The sequence below is a fragment of the Acanthochromis polyacanthus genome, chromosome 22 (assembly GCF_021347895.1).
Source record: "Acanthochromis polyacanthus isolate Apoly-LR-REF ecotype Palm Island chromosome 22, KAUST_Apoly_ChrSc, whole genome shotgun sequence".
In the NCBI taxonomy this organism is placed as follows: Eukaryota; Metazoa; Chordata; class Actinopteri; family Pomacentridae; genus Acanthochromis; species Acanthochromis polyacanthus.
Genome location: NC_067134.1, coordinates 4,966,447 through 4,984,846, shown reverse-complemented (window position 1 = coordinate 4,984,846; position 18,400 = coordinate 4,966,447). Strand labels below are relative to the sequence as shown.

Sequence of the window (18,400 nt, the reverse complement as noted above, 5' to 3'; positions counted from 1 at the left end):
CCTGCCCTGCTCTCAGTTCAGTCCGATCCAGTCCCCGTCCTGCCCTGCTCTCAGTTCAGTCCGATCCAGTCCCCGTCCTGCCCTGCTCTCAGTTCAGTCCGATCCAGTCCCCGTCCTGCCCTGCTCTCAGTTCAGTCCGATCCAGTCCCCGTCCTGCCCTGCTCTCAGTTCAGTCCGATCCAGTCCCCGTCCTGCCCTGCTCTCAGTTCAGTCCGATCCAGTCCCCGTCCTGCCCTGCTCTCAGTTCAGTCCGATCCAGTCCCCGTCCTGCCCTGCTCTCAGTTCAGTCCGATCCAGTCCCCGTCCTGCCCTGTTCTCAGTTCAGTCCGATCCAGTCCCCGTCCTGCCCTGTTCTCAGTTCAGTCCGATCCAGTCCCCGTCCTGCCCTGTTCTCAGTTCAGTCCGATCCAGTCCCCGTCCTGCCCTGTTCTCAGTTCAGTCCGATCCAGTCCCCGTCCTGCCCTGTTCTCAGTTCAGTCCGATCCAGTCCCCGTCCTGCCCTGTTCTCAGTTCAGTCCGATCCAGTCCCTTCCTTTCAGTCCAGTCCTGTCCTGTTCTCAGTTCAGTCCGATCCAGTCCAGTCCAGTCCTTTCCTTTCAGTCCAGTCCAGTCCAGTCCTTTCCTTTCAGTCCAGTCCAGTCCTTTCCTTTCAGTCCAGTCCAGTCCTTTCCTTTCAGTCCAGTCCTGTCCTTTCCTTTCAGTCCAGTCCAGTCCAGTCCAGTCCAGTCCTTTCCTTTCAGTCCAGTCCTTTCCTTCCAGTCCTTTCCTTCCAGTCCAGTCCTTTCCTTTCAGTCCAGTCCAGTCAGTCCTGTCCTGTCCTTTCAGTCCAGTCCTGTCCTTTCAGTCCAGTCCTGTCCTTTCAGTCCAGTCCTGTCCTTTCAGTCCAGTCCTGTCCTTTCAGTCCAGTCCAGTCCTTTCCTTTCAGTCCAGTCCAGTCAGTCCAGTCCTTTCAGTCCAGTCCTTTCCTTTCAGTCCAGTCCTTTCCTTTCAGTCCTGTCCAGTCCTTTCCTTTCAGTCCTGTCCAGTCCAGTCCTTTCAGTCCAGTCCTTTCAGTCCAGTCCTTTCAGTCCAGTCCTTTCAGTCCAGTCCTTTCAGTCCAGTCCTTTCAGTCCAGTCCTTTCAGTCCAGTCCTTTCAGTCCAGTCCTTTCAGTCCAGTCCTTTCAGTCCAGTCCTTTCAGTCCAGTCCTTTCAGTCCAGTCCTTTCAGTCCAGTCCTTTCAGTCCAGTCCAGTCAGTCCAGTCCTTTCAGTCCAGTCCTTTCAGTCCAGTCCAGTCAGTCCAGTCCTTTCAGTCCAGTCCAGTCAGTCCAGTCCTTTCAGTCCAGTCCAGTCAGTCCAGTCCTTTCAGTCCAGTCCAGTCAGTCCTGTCCTTTCCTTTCAGTCCAGTCCTTTCCTTTCAGTCCTTTCCTTTCAGTCCAGTCCTTTCCTTTCAGTCCAGTCCTTTCCTTTCAGTCCAGTCCTTTCCTTTCAGTCCAGTCCTTTCCTTTCAGTCCAGTCCAGTCCTTTCAGTCCTGTCCTGTCCTTTCAGTCCAGTCCAGTCCTGTCCTTTCAGTCCAGTCCTGTCCTTTCAGTCCAGTCCTTTCAGTCCAGTCCTTTCAGTCCAGTCCTTTCAGTCCAGTCAGTCCAGTCCAGTCAGTCCAGTCCAGTCAGTCCAGTCCAGTCCTTTCAGTCCAGTCCTTTCAGTCCAGTCCAGTCAGTCCAGTCCTTTCAGTCCAGTCCAGTCAGTCCAGTCCAGTCAGTCCAGTCCAGTCAGTCCAGTCCAGTCAGTCCAGTCCAGTCAGTCCAGTCCAGTCAGTCCAGTCCAGTCAGTCCAGTCCAGTCAGTCCAGTCCAGTCAGTCCAGTCCAGTCAGTCCAGTCCAGTCAGTCCAGTCCAGTCAGTCCAGTCCAGTCAGTCCAGTCCAGTCAGTCCAGTCCAGTCAGTCCAGTCCAGTCAGTCCAGTCCAGTCAGTCCAGTCCAGTCAGTCCAGTCCAGTCAGTCCAGTCCAGTCAGTCCAGTCCAGTCAGTCCAGTCCAGTCAGTCCAGTCCAGTCAGTCCAGTCCAGTCAGTCCAGTCCAGTCAGTCCAGTCCAGTCAGTCCAGTCCAGTCAGTCCAGTCCAGTCAGTCCAGTCCAGTCAGTCCAGTCCAGTCAGTCCAGTCCAGTCAGTCCAGTCCAGTCAGTCCAGTCCAGTCAGTCCTGTCCTTTCAGTCCAGTCCTGTCAGTCCTGTCCTTTCAGTCCAGTCCTGTCAGTCCTGTCCTTTCAGTCCAGTCCTGTCCTTTCAGTCCAGTCCTGTCCTTTCAGTCCTTTCCTTTCAGTCCAGTCCTTTCCTTTCAGTCCAGTCCTTTCCTTTCAGTCCAGTCCTTTCCTTTCAGTCCAGTCCTTTCCTTTCAGTCCAGTCCTTTCCTTTCAGTCCAGTCCTTTCCTTTCAGTCCAGTCCTTTCCTTTCAGTCCAGTCCTTTCCTTTCAGTCCAGTCCTTTCCTTTCAGTCCAGTCCTTTCCTTTCCTTTCCTTCCAGTCCAGTCCTTTCCTTTCCTTCCAGTCCAGTCCTTTCCTTCCAGTCCAGTCCAGTCCTTTCCGTCCAGTCCAGTCCTGTCCTTTCAGTCCAGTCCAGTCCTGTCCTTTCAGTCCAGTCCAGTCCTGTCCTTTCAGTCCAGTCCAGTCCTGTCCTTTCAGTCCAGTCCAGTCCTGTCCTTTCAGTCCAGTCCAGTCCTTTCCTTTCAGTCCAGTCCAGTCCTTTCCTTTCAGTCCAGTCCAGTCCTTTCCTTTCAGTCCAGTCCAGTCCTTTCCTTTCAGTCCAGTCCAGTCCTTTCCTTTCAGTCCAGTCCAGTCCTTTCAGTCCAGTCCTTTCCTTCCAGTCCAGTCCTGTCCTTTCCTTTCCTTCCAGTCCAGTCCTGTCCTGTCCTTTCCTTCCAGTCCAGTCCTGTCCTGTCCTTTCCTTCCAGTCCAGTCCTGTCCTGTCCTTTCCTTCCAGTCCAGTCCTGTCCTGTCCTTTCCTTCCAGTCCTGTCCTGTCCTTTACTCCAGTCCAGTCCTCAGTTCCGTTCGGTTCAGCCCAGTCTTAGTTCATTCCCTCTCCTGTTCTGCCCTTCCTGTCCTTTTGGTTCCTTCCGCTCTGTCTGGTCCCTGTGTTTGTCTGTGTGTCTGTCTACTCCCTGGTTGCCCCAGTGGGCCCCTTTTTGGTTTGGTCCATGGGGCGCCGGGAGGCGCCCGTTGAGGGGGGGTACTGTCACAGTTCCGCTCCTCTGTCCTGTCTCTGTCTGTCTGGTTGTCTCCCATCCGCTCCTCTGCCCTGTCTCTCCCCCTACAGCTCAGTGCCTGAGTGGAGTCAAGCTTCTCAGCTGACTCCACTCAGGTAATCAACTACCTGCACGGCTCCCGGACAGCTGACAACCATATCACTAATCACCTACCTCTGCAATAAAGACCGGCTCAACCTTCCACTCCCTGCCAGAGTATTGAACCAGAAACCATGCAGTTCGGTTTGCTCTCTTGCCCTTTGACGTTTTCTGTTTGAGTTTCTGTTTGATTTTGATCGTGTTTTCTCCTGCTTTCACGCAGCCAGCTGTCCGGGAACCCCCACCCCTGCCTGGAACCCCCCACCCCTGCCTGGAACCCCCCACCCCTGCCTGGATTCCCCCACCCCTGCCTGGATTCCCCCACCCCTGCCTGGATTCCCCCACCCCTGCCTGGATTCCCCCACTCCTGCCCAGAACCCCCCGCTCCTACACCCTGGCTTTCTCCGTCCGCCATTATCACTCCCTCCAATAAACCATTTACATCTCCTCAGGTCTTGGATGTGTGGCTCTCTGCTCGGGTCCACCAACTCTGATTCGTGACAAAGGGCAGCATAGGAAAACAAACCATGCAAAAGAACTACAGAGAAACCCACCAAAACGAACAACAACAAAGAAATAAAAACCGATCAAATATTAGCGCTGATACCTCTGCATAAGAATATATATATGAAACAAAGCTGAAATATACAGTAAACTAAGTTATATAAAAGAGAACGCCTCCACTAAACTCACTGAGTAAAACCTAGCACCAATAAAAGCACACCAAGAATAATTAAAACACCAGTGACTGTATAACATAAAAAACCGAAGCAGCAGCAGCGGCAACTGCAAAGACAGAAATATGTTAGTTCCATATTTTTATGCACACTGGCCGCTGAGTATTTACAAATCATAAAAACAAAATTACCTTGGCTGTACAGCACCCACTGACAGCACACCAACCCCTGAGGACGATCGGCTTCTGTGATCTGGCAAGCAATAGTCCAGTACAACAAGAGATGGTTCTGGTGTCTGTATCTGATGCCCATACTTAAGCAGAGCGTTTGTCCTTTCCCTGATTAGGAAACACACTGTAGGTGTGAGGCTGCCGGTAAGGCACCGGGAGGTGCCAATGTGTGGAGATGGGCACAGGATGATGGGAACTATCCTTCCGTGAAATTGTCCGATTATGCTCAATCCTTATCACCTGAGGCCCGACAAATATACGTGAGTAAGCTGAGATATCAGGGAAACAGTAAAACCTTGCCAGATTCCTACAATTTGAAGATTGGGCGGGTTGACGATCCTTCATTGTGGCCGGACATTTCCTTCACCGACATTTATTTTTAATTGATTGACACCGCTGGGCAGTTCATCCACCCAAAATATATAATTATGAATTAAAAATAATATATCTTCTGTTAATCTTCAACAAGATGTCAATGAAACGTCAAGAAGTTGCTGTATTTTTTGTCTGCAGTATGGCTTCTATGTAACAGTAACAGACCCACAGCATTGATGATCGAAAATAGGACAATTCTAAAATCGCTAGATGCATACAGAAACAAATATGGTTACAAATAGGAGGCTGCTGGCTTAAGGAGATGTTATTGAATATGCTTCATTCAACTTTAGTATACTTTCATCACCTAAAAACACATGACAACACTGAACCAAACCGAAAGTGTAGAGATCGCTTCACTCGAAGGATGCGACACTAAATCAATATCTTTTGGTAAATAAGCTCAAAGTTGGACATACTAAACATGCTAAACTGTTGAATAGTTTACCTGAAGAAAAGTGGGAGCCACAAACACAATCTCTGCTGCTTACTGGGATACAATTTTTCCTGTTGATGGCTGAAGCCACCGCCATCTTCTCTCTCCTGAAATCGGTATTCGGTGAAATTTCAAGCCTGATCCCTTCTAAAAACGCTTCGTACAACCAACAACTACACACGATATTACCATTGTGGTAAATACATGTGCAATTTCATTCATGAAAAGCGATAACTTTACGTATTTCTTTCAAACCCGATAACGTTCTCGTAGCAAGCCGTTATGTTACTGCCGGTTCTTGCCAACCAGTAGCAGTCTTGTACCACGTGACCATAGCAAATGACGACACGCTGGCGTCTCCCATAGCCAGCTCTTTCCATGTGTAGCGCCATCTTGGCTTCTATGTTGACAAAGATGCAGCCACCTTATTGGTGGAGCACGCTCACGTGACGCACTGTGCAACCACTTCCTGGCAAAATATTATTCTGCTCAGAGAAATAGTCCGTGATAAAGCTTATCGCCATAGCCGCTTTGCCACGATATCAACGACAAAAATAATTGGTAGCTCTGTAAGGCTACGCTTTGTATTCATATGGAGATCACATGATCATAACATGAAAAAAGCTTCACTTTATGGACAACACAACTTCCGACCATGCTTCCGACAGAGGAATCATGCGCACATGCAGTTGTTGGTTTGGAAAGTTTGAAGACACGGAGGAAAAAGTTTCGAAGAAGTAAATTTGACCTCATTCGGCGGTTAAGAGGTGGGTGCTGAAGCAGATATTAAAGAAAAATGTTTAATTTTGCAATGTTTGATCCTTATACAATCATGCTACAGTTTAGCATTTGCATGCATCGTGTGTCGGTTGATAGCATGAGGGCTAGCTAGCGAGTTGCTAGTTTAGCCAGTGTGGGCCATCGACTAGTGGGGAACTTTGTTTGTTTTCAACCTGGGGTCTGTTTCCATATGTCATTTCATACATGTGAGTGATGGAGAAATGATTTTTCGACATAGCTCCAGTATTTAGCCAGGCAGGCAGCTTCGTAGCTCAGCTAGCGAAAAGTATGGGGCAACTTGCCCCCCCGCGTTAAAGTCCGCCCTAATGTGCTTTGTTTCCCCCACACTGACCGGCTCGGATAGTCTGAACGAGTGTCCCACAACACTGAGAGTGAACGAAAACCTGGAGTTGAGCTCAATTTTGTTGTATGTGTGAAGTTAAGCTGCTGTTTTTATGTAGACTGATGTCAGGGAATGTTTGACTTTGCATCCTATCATAAATGGAAGCCATTGTGTGTATAGCTTTGAGGTAAAGATTAATGAGCTGTTCATTCTTTTTCATGGTTTCTGCAGAGTCGTCTAGCTTTTGTTTTTCCTTTTTCTTCAACTTTTCTCTACAAATGTTCATTATTTATGTTAGCATGTGCTGTCCTTGCTTTGTACAAAATCCTGATGATTAAGAGGATCACCTACAGGCCAGATTTGTAAAGCAATTTTATTTTTGTAGGCCAAGAGCAACCCAACTCTCCAGATTTGTTTGAACCACCGGAAACATCAGTAGATCTTTCAAAATGTAAGGCTAAGGTATTTCTAAGTTTTTTTTTAATTCAAAACATTGTTTTATCAAATTTGAACATTTCTTTTTTCCTGCTTTTATTAGCATGGCAGCCTTCACTCGACAGTTCATTGACTCAGATATCCTGTGAGTTTGTAATGTTGTCCTCTTTATTTGTATTCTTTTTTTGTCCAGTTAATACTTATAATTTAAATTAATTCAAACAATGTACATCTGTGATAATTATGTCTTCCCCAGGCAATTCACCATCCAGTCCAAAAACAATTTTGACCCCCTCTGCATTCCTCTACACCGGGTATAATTTATATGTTTATTATATTCAAATTATTCCCCTGGTTATTAGATAATTTAAATTTAATGACTGTCTAATGGCCAAAAATAACATTGTTCTCCACTAAGTATTAAAGCCTGTGTTGGTGAAACAATGAATAGCAGCAGGAGAGGACAAAATACCTAAATGCAATGCTGAATATAATAATTTTTGTATGTGTCTCTCTCCTAGCAGAGCTCCTAACACCCCAGTAGTATCCTGGAGGGCCTGTGATAGACGGCGCAGTCCTGTGATGACCCGTGCCCAGACCCCACAGGGTAATCATTAATGTTTATAGCAGCGATTACAATGTTGTTTGCAAATACGATCATTAATTGCATTTGCTGCCCCCACCCCTGAGTACATTGTAATTTAATAAATTGAAGTAGACATCATAAGTTGCAAATTTAATATTCTGACCTTTTATAAAGCCTCTATTAAAGCCTACTGAATGTACTGCAAATGACAAATGGTGTGAGTGAAAAGATTTCATTTCAACACGCTAAACAATGATGACATTGCTGTTAATCTAATTGCTAAGGCAATTATGATGTGCAATTAACTATGTTGTGACCCCAAAAGGTGATTGAACTCGTAGGGGAGCATCACAGCAAAGTAAAAATGTATTGTATAGTCAGTTTCAGAGTAATATAACTGTTGTTTTTTTAAGTAAGGTGAGTATGTTCCATTTCTCCCTCTGCCAACAGAGACTCCTAGACCTCAGACTGGATCCCCGCCCGTGCTTCCCAAGGTACAAATTGACCATGGTATTGATATTAAATAGTGATGTTGCTATGATGACTTATACTTCTCTTTTCTTTGACACACAGCTCATTCCTCTGTAGGTCAGCGGCCCAAAACTCCAAGGATTAAAGGTAAATTAAACCTATTGTGTCAGGTTTAGCAGTGTTTTTTGGTGCATGTTTTTTTTTAAAAGTTGTAAAACACGCTATGATTTTGTTTAACAGCCAAAGTAAAGCATTATACTCAACTGGTCTTTTGTATCGCATGAAGCAGTAAAGAATGAAGAATCCTTCTGGATAATACTATGCAATTTGAACTAATGTTACCAATGTCAAGTCTGTATTTTTTGTTGTTCTTGTTTGCAGAGAGTGTTTGCAGTCGGTTTCCAAATACCACAGAAGAACAAGTCGGAGCAGCTCTCAGTGATCACCTAAAACAGACGCCAGCTCGATGTGGTGGGGGGGCTACAGGAAAGACAGAACTTCCCCCTTCTGAATTTTTTTCTAAAAGCCAGACAAAGTTCATTAAAAACAAGTGTTTTTTTTAAAACAAACGTTTTAAATCTATTTTTTTATTTTCCTTTTCGCATTGCGAGGCAAATTTCATAAAACCAGTTAAAAGGTTGTTAAAAGTATTTATATTTATAGTTTTTTACACATTTTTTCCACTGTTATGTGTAATATTTTGTTCAGTTTATTTTGAATTGTTTTAATTTTTCCAAGTTCAAGGTTTAAATTTGTTCTATTTGTGTAACAATTAAAGAAAAATTATGCCAAGTCCATGATTGTAATGGTTGTATTCTGAATGAATGTACTGTAATTGCAATTCCAGTCTACTGATGACAAATAGATTAGTGTTAAATTATGAAAAAGCATGACATTAGATTAAAAATGTATTGTGAAAGGTCCAGAAAGAGATACATTGGCGAAATAGTCGGGACATCCTTAGAGTACATCAAGGTAAGAATTGCAGGTAATTTCTCATTTAGGCTTTTTTCTGTGAGAGAGATTTTTGTCTACATTACATTTTTATTGTGAATATTTTTATAAATTGCCAAATTCTAATTAATTTATTCGAATTTGGGGAAAATATGCATTAATGATTGTCAGTGTATTACAGTATTGATAGGAAACCACTGACCTTTTTTTTGGTCTGACAGACGTCCAATACACGTCTATTAGACGTGTAGTCCTAAAATAGGTATTCCAGAGGTCTAAAAATGAAAGTTTTTTAGACGTCTAAATTTAGACTAGACGGCTAATAGACGTCTAATAAACGTCTAAGTGTATACCTGGGTTTATATTCAGTATAAGCATGAACGTCGGATAAACGTCTAAAATTTAGACGTCTAAAAACTTTCACTTTTAGACCTCTGATAGACCAATTTTAGACGAGACGTCTAAGGAACGTTAGACGTCTTTTAGACCGAAAAATGCTCAGTGGGCTAATAGAATCTAAATCTTTCATCTGCTCTTTCTTCTGGAATGCTCCCAGTTTAATCATCAACATTTAGAGGTTGATTGCATTTCTCTCTAATCCACTGAAATAGGAACTGTTTTTCTCCCCATCTTCCATCCATTTACACACGTGGACAAAATTGTTGGTACCCCTCAGTTAAAGAAGGAAAAACCCACAATTCTCACTGAAATCACTTGAAACTCACAAAAATAACAATAAATAAAAATTTATTGAAAATTAAATAATCTAAATCAGCCATCACTTTTGAATTGTTGATTAACATAATTATTTAAAAAAACAAACTAATGAAATAGGGCTGGACAAAAATGATGGTACCCATAACTTAATATTTTGTTGCACAACCTTTTGAGGCAATCACTGCAATTAAACGATTTCTGTATTTGTCAATGAGCGTTCTGCAGCTGTCAACAGGTATTTTGGCCCACTCCTCATGAGCAAACAGCTCCAGTTGTCTCAGGTTTGATGGGTGTCTTCTCCAAATGGCATGTTTCAGCTCCTTCCACATATGTTCAATGGGATTCAGATCTGGGCTCATAGAAGGCCACTTTAGAATAGTCCAACGCTTTTCTCTCAGCCATTCTTGGGTGTTTTTGGCTGTGTGTTTTGGATCGTTGTCCTGTTGGAAGACCCATGACCTGCGACTGAGACCAAGCTTTCTGACACTAGGCAGCACATTTCTCTCCAGAATGCCTTGATAGTCTTCAGATTTCATCGTACCTTGCACACTTTCAAGACACCCTGTGCCAGATGCAGCAAAGCAGCCCCAAAACATTACTGAGCCTCCTCCATGTTTCACCGTAGGGACAGTGTTCTTTTCTTCGTATGCTTGCTTTTTGAGTCTATGAACATAGAGTTGATGTGCCTTACCAAAAAGCTCCAGTTTGGTCTCATCTGTCCAAAGGACATTCTCCCAGAAGCTTTGTGGCTTGTCAACATGCCTTTTTGCAAATTCCAGTCTCGCTTTTTATGAGTTTTTTTCAGCAGTGGTGTCCTCCTTGGTCGTCTCCCATGAAGTCCACTTTGGCTCAAACAACGACGAATGGTGCGATCTGACACTGATGTACCTTGGCCTTGGAGTTCACCTTTAATTTCTTTGGAGGTTGCTCTGGGCTCTTTGGATACAATTCGAACGATCCGTCTCTTCAATTTGTCATCAATTTTCCTCTTGCGGCCACGTCCAGGGAGGTTGGCTACTGTCCCGTGGGTCTTGAACTTCTGAATAATATGAGCCACTGTTGTCACAGGAACTTCAAGCTGTTTAGAGATGGTCTTATAGCCTTTACCTTTAAGATGTTTGTCTATAATTTTTTTTCGGATGTCCTGGGACAATTCTCTCCTTCGCTTCTGTTGTCCATGTTCAGTGTGGTACACACCTTTTCACCAAACAGCAGGGTGACTACTTGTCTCCCTTTAAATAGGCAGACTGACTGATTATGAGTTTGGAAACACCTGTGATGTCAATTAAATGACACACCTGAGTTAATCATGTCACTCTGGTCAAATAGTTTTCAATCTTTTATAGAGGTACCATCATTTTTGTCCAGGCCTGTTCATTAGTTTGTTTTTTAAAATAATTATGTTAATCAACAATTCAAAAGTAATGGCTGTTTTTGATTATTTAATTTTCAATAAATTTTTATTTATTGTTACTTTTGTGAGTTTCAAGTGATTTCAGTGAGAATTGTGGGTTTTTCCTTCTTTAACTGAGGGGTACCAACAATTTTGTCCACGTGTGTAGCTCTGGATGCTAGAAATGCACCTGGTGCTTTATTCCAATCCAATTCATCTCCTTTAGATTGGAACCCAATCAGTTCTTCTTTATTCCTATCAGAGAACACATTCATTTTACAACACTCATTCATATCATTCATCAACTGTCTTTCTCATTCTTTGCTTTCTGACACATTCTTTGACCACAATCTACTGAGTTTTCTTTCACTTTATGTTGGAAAAATTCACATTTACTTCCAGAAGAACCAACACCATCATCTGACTTTAACCCTCCTGTTGTCTTCATTCACCAAAAATATTGTTTCCTGGTCTGAAACGATACAAAAATTCAGCAAAAAATTCACCAATTTCTGAAAATGTGTAAAACCTTCAGGAAGAAAATTACAATAATTCCTTAAATTTCCCTGAAAAGTAATTTTTAAAAAATCCCACTAATTTGGCAATTGAAATTCTTGTAAATCTTTTCAATAAATGAATAAAAATCTTCCAGAAAAATCCTAAAAATGTCTAGTGATTCCATATTTATCAGTAAAATTTTTAATTTTTTCTTGAAGAATATTCATTAAAAAAATCACTGGATTTTGGTAGATTTTTTTGTGAATATTCTTAAGAAACAGGTCTAACTTTTCCTTTTTTTTCCTAATGGTATCTATGAAATATTAGCTCAGTATGTCAGATACTTTCTTAGAGGTTTTTCAGTGGACTGTAGATCCAGTTTCACTCGTTTTTATTTTCTCACATTGAAATTTGAGGCTGTTTGAAGATGAATACATCAGAACAATTCTAGATAAAAGCCTGAAACCTTCACTTGTTTGTCTGGCTAACATCAGCAGATCACATTGCTGTTAAATACAGCAGTGGAAAAAAGTTGTTGGACATCCCATACATTTGTGAAATACTGAATTAAGAATGACTGAGGTCTTTAAGAGTAATTCATTTTCATACAATCATAAAACTAAACATCCTAAAAAGACATTAAAAACTGAAAATTGACTGGTTCCATAAAATGAGAAATTTGGCAGAATTTAGTTTTATTAGTTTTTCTTGTAAACAAAAAAATAATTTGTATTTGTGTCTGTCTGATGCAGCCACACCTTAGAAACACACAAAAAAAGACTTCTCAACAAATATTTCATGATAACATTTAAGATTGTGTAAACTTTTCAGGGTGTCTGAAAACTTTTTCCCCTCACTGTGGCTACGTTTATACGAGGACCATCTTAACAGAAAACACAAAAGTGGCGTCTTGTCTTCACTTTTTATTTCATGTTTAGACGAGCGGTTTTGAAGGAAATGTGCATATATACGGTGACGCTATAGTGTGTGGAATTCGATTGGATATGCATGCCAAGCAGCTAGGTGGCGCTGTGATAAAACTCCGCCATGTCTACACGCATGCATACTATCTCCCTTTCGGATCTCCGCCGTGGTAAATGTCAGATGGCGACGAGTAAGAAGAACTTTGTTTGGACAGACGAAGAGGTCGAACTACTGCTTCGAACCACTTTGGACTACAAAGCCACAAAAATCATCAGACATCTTTGTTTACGTCCTTGTACCGGCCGGCAAACCAAAGCACCGCCGCATGTACGTGGTCAGATCTTGGCAAAGTTTTTTTTTCCGGCAAAGTTTTGCGTTTTGCTGTTTAGACGGAAACGTAACGGCGGAGAGTTTTTCAACTTTTCCACTCTGGAGGCCGGTTTCAAATTTTTGCATTTTTAAGCCCCCAAAACTCCGTCCTCGTATTAACAATAGGGTGCTTTGTTGAAATATTTTGACATTTTTACCTGCAAGCACCCTCGTGTAAACAGGGCCTGTATCTGTCAAAGCATGAAAATGTGCCATTATAAAATGCCACCATCTTCAGACACATACATGTGGGTACGGAAAGTATTCAGACCCCTTGAATTTTTCACTCTGTGCGTCACTGCAGCCATTTGCCAAAATCAAAAAGTTCATTTTATTTCTCATTAATGTACACTCAGCACCCTATCTTGACCAGAAAAAAACATAAATGTACAAATTTTTGCAAATTTATTAAGCCGTCCAACCCTCTACCACTGGATAACTTAACTGAGTAACCACTTTGAATGGTTTCATTAATTTCCCAGGCACAGCTGTTAACAACAGCTTTCTTCTTAATGGATTTCGCAATGAAGCAACAAAGACACTAAACAAGAAATTAGACCTGAATTCTGTGAAGCCGGATCTCAGGACTTTAAGTTTGTGGGGGACTTCATGAACTTTTACTGAACCCTGCATGGAGAAATCTCCTTGGCAGGGGTTCAGTCTGTGTCCAGTGTGCATACGCTGGTGTCGTTGTAGGGTTCCCTGTTGGTTGGACGTTGGTCCAGACTGGTCAAAGCAGCCCTGTTCACCATTGGCAGAGTGCTGACAAGTATGAGGGTTTTGTCCATCTGTTCCGTTCTGCTTGGAAAACACACAAACATAGAGAACGTCAGTGTTCCTGCAGCATTGAAGAATTGATGCCTTGCCTGAGATAGACAGCACCCCAAATGACATCTGAAGACACTTTTACCTGTTGGAATTTAACATTCAGTTGTCTGATTACATCAGAATTCCTAATGTAATCTACATCCCCAGATTAACCTTGGCCAGATTTCTGTGTCAAACCAATACAGGTTAGACTGAACGATAGCTGATAATGTGTTAACAGAATTCAAATGACCACAGTTGTTCAAAACAGTTTTGAAACAATTTTGCAGCAATAGCCAAAATTATCAAATGCATAATTGTGTGTACACTGTGACTGAGACCAGTCTTTACATACCTCACTGTGAAACACTGATTGAATGCTTTCTTTCTGGTGTGGACTTGCTGGTGTTGTTTCAGGGAACCCAAAGTTGTAAAAGTCTTCTTGCACTCGTCACATCTGTAGGTCTCTCCCCAGTGTGGACACATTGCGTGAACTATTGAGGTTTGCAATGTAGCTGTAGCGTTTCCCACACTGGTCACAAATGTATGGTTAACCCCCAGTGTGGGTCACTTCATGAGCTTTTAACTGCGATGTACGCGTAAAATGTGTTCACCACAGTGATCACAATGCCGATACACATTCATTGTCCAGTGTGGAATGCGGTTGGTGACATTTAAAGCTCCGTGTTGGTGCTTGGAAAGTTTTTCACTAGGAGTCACGTTGGTATCGGCTTTCTACCAGAATGGGGGCATTGATGGATCAACAAACTTGTTCATCGTATGAGTAATGGTTTTCACACACTGATCACAGTTGAATGGTTTAACTCCACTGTGAATGAGTTGATGACTTTTTAAGTGACTCTTCCGAGTAAAAAGCCTTTCCACACTGATTACAGCTGAATGGTTAACTCCACTGTGAATGAGTTCATGTCTTCTTAAGTGATCTTCTGAGTAAAAGCCTTTCCACACTGATCACAGCTGAATGGTTTACTCCACTGTGCCTGAGCTGATGACTTCTTAATGTACTCTTGTTCAGGAAAAGCCTTTCCACACTGATCACAGTTGAATGGTTTAACTCCACTGTGCCTGAGTTGATGACTTCTTAATGTACTCTTGTCAGTAAAAGCCTTTCCACCACTGATCACAGCCGAATGGTTTAACTCCACTGTGAATGAGTTGATGACCTCTTAACGTAACTCTTGTGAGTAAAACCCTTTCCACAGTGATCACAGCTGAATGGTTTAACTCCACTGTGAATGAGTTGATGACGTTTTAACAGAGTCTTTGTAGTAAAAGCCTTTCCACACTGATCACAGCTGAATGGTTTCACTCCACTGTGCATTAGTTGATGTCTTTTTAAGTCACTCTTCTTAGTAAAAAGCCTTTCCACACTGATCACAGCTGAATGGTTTGTCCACAGTGTGAAATACGTTTGTGAATTCTTAGCTTTGTTGCTGTGATAAAGTCCTGCCACATTGCTCACAACTCAGTGATTCATCTCTTTTTGTTGTTGTTGCCAAACCATCCTTATCCTCCTCAGAGGTCCCACATCTCACTATATTGCTGTGTTTACGTTTCTGTAGCAAAGGACAAAGATAAAAACAGAGGCAGTGATGGAAGAGCAATCATGAAAAAATTGAACCTTGAAGTCTCAATTCCATGTAGTTGGACATGAAGCTGAAACAAGATCAAGAATCTGCAGACATTCTAGCAGCTTTGTCATTAGAAACCAAGAAATGTGTCAACAGCATACTCACAATGTCAACAAAACTATTTCACAGGCTGCAAGTTTTCAGCTTTCCTGCACGGTAGTTTTAGAATATTGGGTAGTAAAATCTGTCTATCACTGTGAAAAGCAAAGCAGAGCTGGGACTGATGGGATTGTACCACCAGGATCTCTTGATCCCCAGACTTTCCCGTTAAGTTACATTACTGGAGAAATACAATATGAAAAGCATACAACATCAATGTCCAGATTTAGGTCTTAATGGCAGCAGGGTCAATTCAGACCACCAACACTTTCTAGTTTCTCCTAGGGGGATCAGATTTGGATATAAGGCCAGAAAAGATCTGTAATTCTGCCACTGAATTCTGGATTTGACCCGAACGACCTGGGCAATTTGTTGTGCAGCAGTTACACAAACGTTCACTATCAAACAACAAAAGCAACAAAACAGTAAAACAGTTAAAGGAATAGCTACAATTAAAGAAATGTTTCAAAATGTATAAAAAAACACAGTCAAACAATTACAAGCAATATAAAAGCCATTTAAAGAAAAATCAAACAAAACATAAGACAGACAGGGACATCGGCAGCAATCTTGGTCATTTAGTCAGATGTGGTAAAAGTTTTCAAGAAACGGCCACCGATGTAATCAGGTAGAGGACTTTTCCTTGGTCTGCACTGTTTGATACATCAGATTACATTGCCACATCAAGAAAGGGATTTTGTGGAGAGGCTGGCTAGCCTAGTCGTGCTAGACAACCCACGGCAACGAGTTTAATTCTCTGCAAGGGTGGGTCTAGTTACCTCCATAAGGCTCGAGGCTGGATACTCCTAAAACTGGCCGGACCATCACCATGAAGTGTAGAGTCAGAAGGTGGGTGTAACTAAGTGACGATAGAGGCGCCGACGATTCTGACAGAAACAACCGGCGCACATAAACAGGTATCTTTCGACTCGGCTTTGGCCAGCCCTTAAAGATTTGAAGCTAAAATTCAAGTTGAAAGATAAAAAGGGACGGCACTGAAAGTGTTTCATTGAGAAGAAAGACGTATTTGGACTTATGCCGACGGGATATGGCAAATCCTTAATATACCAGTTGGCTCCGCTGGTTGGGAAGCTAATGGGACTTAGCCTCAATCCGCCGGGCTCTAGGAAATACGTCAGCCTTGGTCGTTGCACTGATTGGTTGTATACCTTCCCCAATTGCTGCAGAGTGATTTGAAAGACAACCTTTTAGCCCGCCTCCCTCCCTGTCGAGCGGTCCTAGACCCTTGCGTCTTCAGAACATGGGTCTAGCGGCGGCTAGGCTAGAGGCTGGCATGAGACAGTTTTAGTCTTAGCATGTTTAGTCCTAAAATCATGGGAGTCAACCTGACATAAAAAACTGTTTAGACTTTGAGCCAGCTCTAAATCAGAATTATAACCACTGAGCTGAACTCTCTCATTGACACATTAATTAGTCCCAGTGATCAGATTCATGCGTCCCAGACTGACTGAAGTTGTTCATTTTGAGCTGAGACTCAAGTTTGTCTTTGTATTGTCTTTTGTGGGTCCTGATCTCCTACTTTATTTCCTTCTGTCAGTTATACAGATTTAGTGTATTTCCCTTCTCTGAAGACTTTCTTTCTGTACAGTAGGTCTTTAAAGCTTCTTAGAAAGCCATGGCTTAGTGGTTGGATGTAGTTTAACAAGTTTTTTCAGGAATAACACTGGTTTCACAGTCTGTGACCCAGCCTTGCTCACAACATCAGTCGGTTCATCAATATCAGCCTGAGGACTCCTTAAACACATCCCAGTCAGTAACCTCCAGAATCCCTGCAGAGTGTGACAACTTTCACTCTGATGTTCTGCACTTTGGCCTTGCTTCAGTACAGTGGTAGACAGGGATAAGGAGGATGCAGTTGTGGTCAGAGGAACCCAGAGGAGAAGCCACCTTTCACATTGGTTGTAAAGATCAAAGATTTTGTCTCATCGAGTGGGGCATGTGATGTACTGATGGAAGTCTCTCAGTGTGTGTTTTTACTGTGCAGTGGTTCATGTCTCCCAGACTGATGTTAGGTGCATCGGGGAAGTTGGACTGAAGTCTCTGGATGACCTGATGGATAAGCCACAGGCATTTATTTCAACTGGCCTTTGGATGGATTTAGACAAGTTTCACCAATATCTGGAGAAACTTCTGAGGCAGATATGGAGGGCACAGAGAAACAGAAAGCAGTTCTAAGTCAGTAGTGCACAGTTTCTCCAAGGACAGTGTCAGATTTGCACAAGCACTGTTCCTTGTCCACTTGGAAGACCCACTTGAGCCCAAGCTTTCATTTGCTTGGCTGATGTTTGCCTTCAATAATTCCACATAATGTTCTATCCTCTTGATGCCATCTATTTTGTGAAGTACAACCAGTCCCTCCTGCAGCAAAAACACTCCCACAACATGGTGCTGCCACCCCCATGCTTCACAGTTGGATGGTGTACTCAGGCCATCCTCAGCCAGCATCTTCACAAGGTTGTTTGCTTTTGTTCTGGGGTTGATGAGCACATTTCCATACCTGCCAACTACTCCAGTTTTGCCGTAATGATTACGGTTTTCATGATCCCACTCTGGGTTACGGTTTTATTAATCAAATACGGATTTCACATGGCAATCAATCAAAAACATCCAAAACATGAAACACATTCACGAGATCGCTAAGAACCGTATCTAAATTTAGAACAGAAACAATCGGCACTGCATGCTGCTAATATAGACGGCTTGCAGTGTTTACTAACACAAGTGTCAACATCGGTATGCGCGCGTAGACCCGGTGCAGGAGCTCCTGAAAATTCCACGTTAATATTCTTGTGAGCCAGTGTCTGACGACTGGGGTGTCTCGGAGTTCCCTGAACAGAACAGAAAAGATAGCGTTTAGGAAATTGCACGTCTCGGCTTTGGCCGCATCAATGGGCTCGCTTTGAGAGGGCGTTGGCGGCTGTTGTTTGGGGCTGCTGCCGCTGACAGCCGCCTCTTGCTGCCTGCTGGACACGGATGCAGCAGATGGTGTGCTGTCCTGTTGCTGCTGGTCTGATTCGGCATGTTGGGTATTAAAGTAATCCTTCAATGCGTTATCAGGCACTACTTTGACATACTGCACTGTCCTGCCTACAGGCTCAGGGCTTCTCCAGTATATCAGCAGGAACAGTAATATCAACGTAAGGACTGCTCCGGAGAACGCGGAAATCAGTATTAAGTAAATCATTTCGAGCAGCTGCCCTGGCGCCTTCTCCAGCTCAAAGTGTCTTCATAACCAAACGCTTAGCCGCGGTAACAAAGCAAGTTCCTCCTTGTCGCTCTCAAGCTGCCATATCATCTGCTTTACTACGATTCTAAAAGCC

General features: G+C 43.0%; 2 protein-coding genes and 1 long non-coding RNA gene across 12 annotated transcripts in view; 1 reads left to right on the top strand and 2 right to left on the bottom strand.

The window, feature by feature from the left end:
• LOC110972485 (zinc finger protein OZF-like) overlaps window positions 1–18,400 on the bottom strand; it is a 657,596-nt gene that overhangs the window by 292,058 nt on the left and 347,138 nt on the right. The gene's annotated exons all lie outside the window — the stretch shown is intronic.
• Window positions 1–18,400, bottom strand: part of LOC127531991 (zinc finger protein OZF-like) — a 95,351-nt gene that overhangs the window by 17,755 nt on the left and 59,196 nt on the right. The window contains exon 3 of the mRNA XM_051942883.1: window positions 11,967–13,302. Coding sequence (XP_051798843.1) covers window positions 12,910–13,302 — 393 coding nt within the window. The 3' untranslated portion in view covers window positions 11,967–12,909. The remainder of the gene's footprint in view (window positions 1–11,966; window positions 13,303–18,400) is intronic.
• Window positions 4,976–9,308, top strand: LOC127532060 (uncharacterized). 3 transcript variants are annotated; one of them, XR_007939305.1, is made up of 8 exons: window positions 4,976–5,798; window positions 6,540–6,605; window positions 6,693–6,734; window positions 6,846–6,903; window positions 7,111–7,196; window positions 7,626–7,669; window positions 7,749–7,793; window positions 8,028–9,308. It is a non-coding gene; the product is annotated as an uncharacterized LOC127532060 (long non-coding RNA). The 3 variants fall into 3 exon arrangements; XR_007939304.1 differs by having other exon boundaries at window positions 4,978–5,798; window positions 7,114–7,196; XR_007939306.1 differs by lacking the exon at window positions 6,846–6,903 and having other exon boundaries at window positions 7,114–7,196.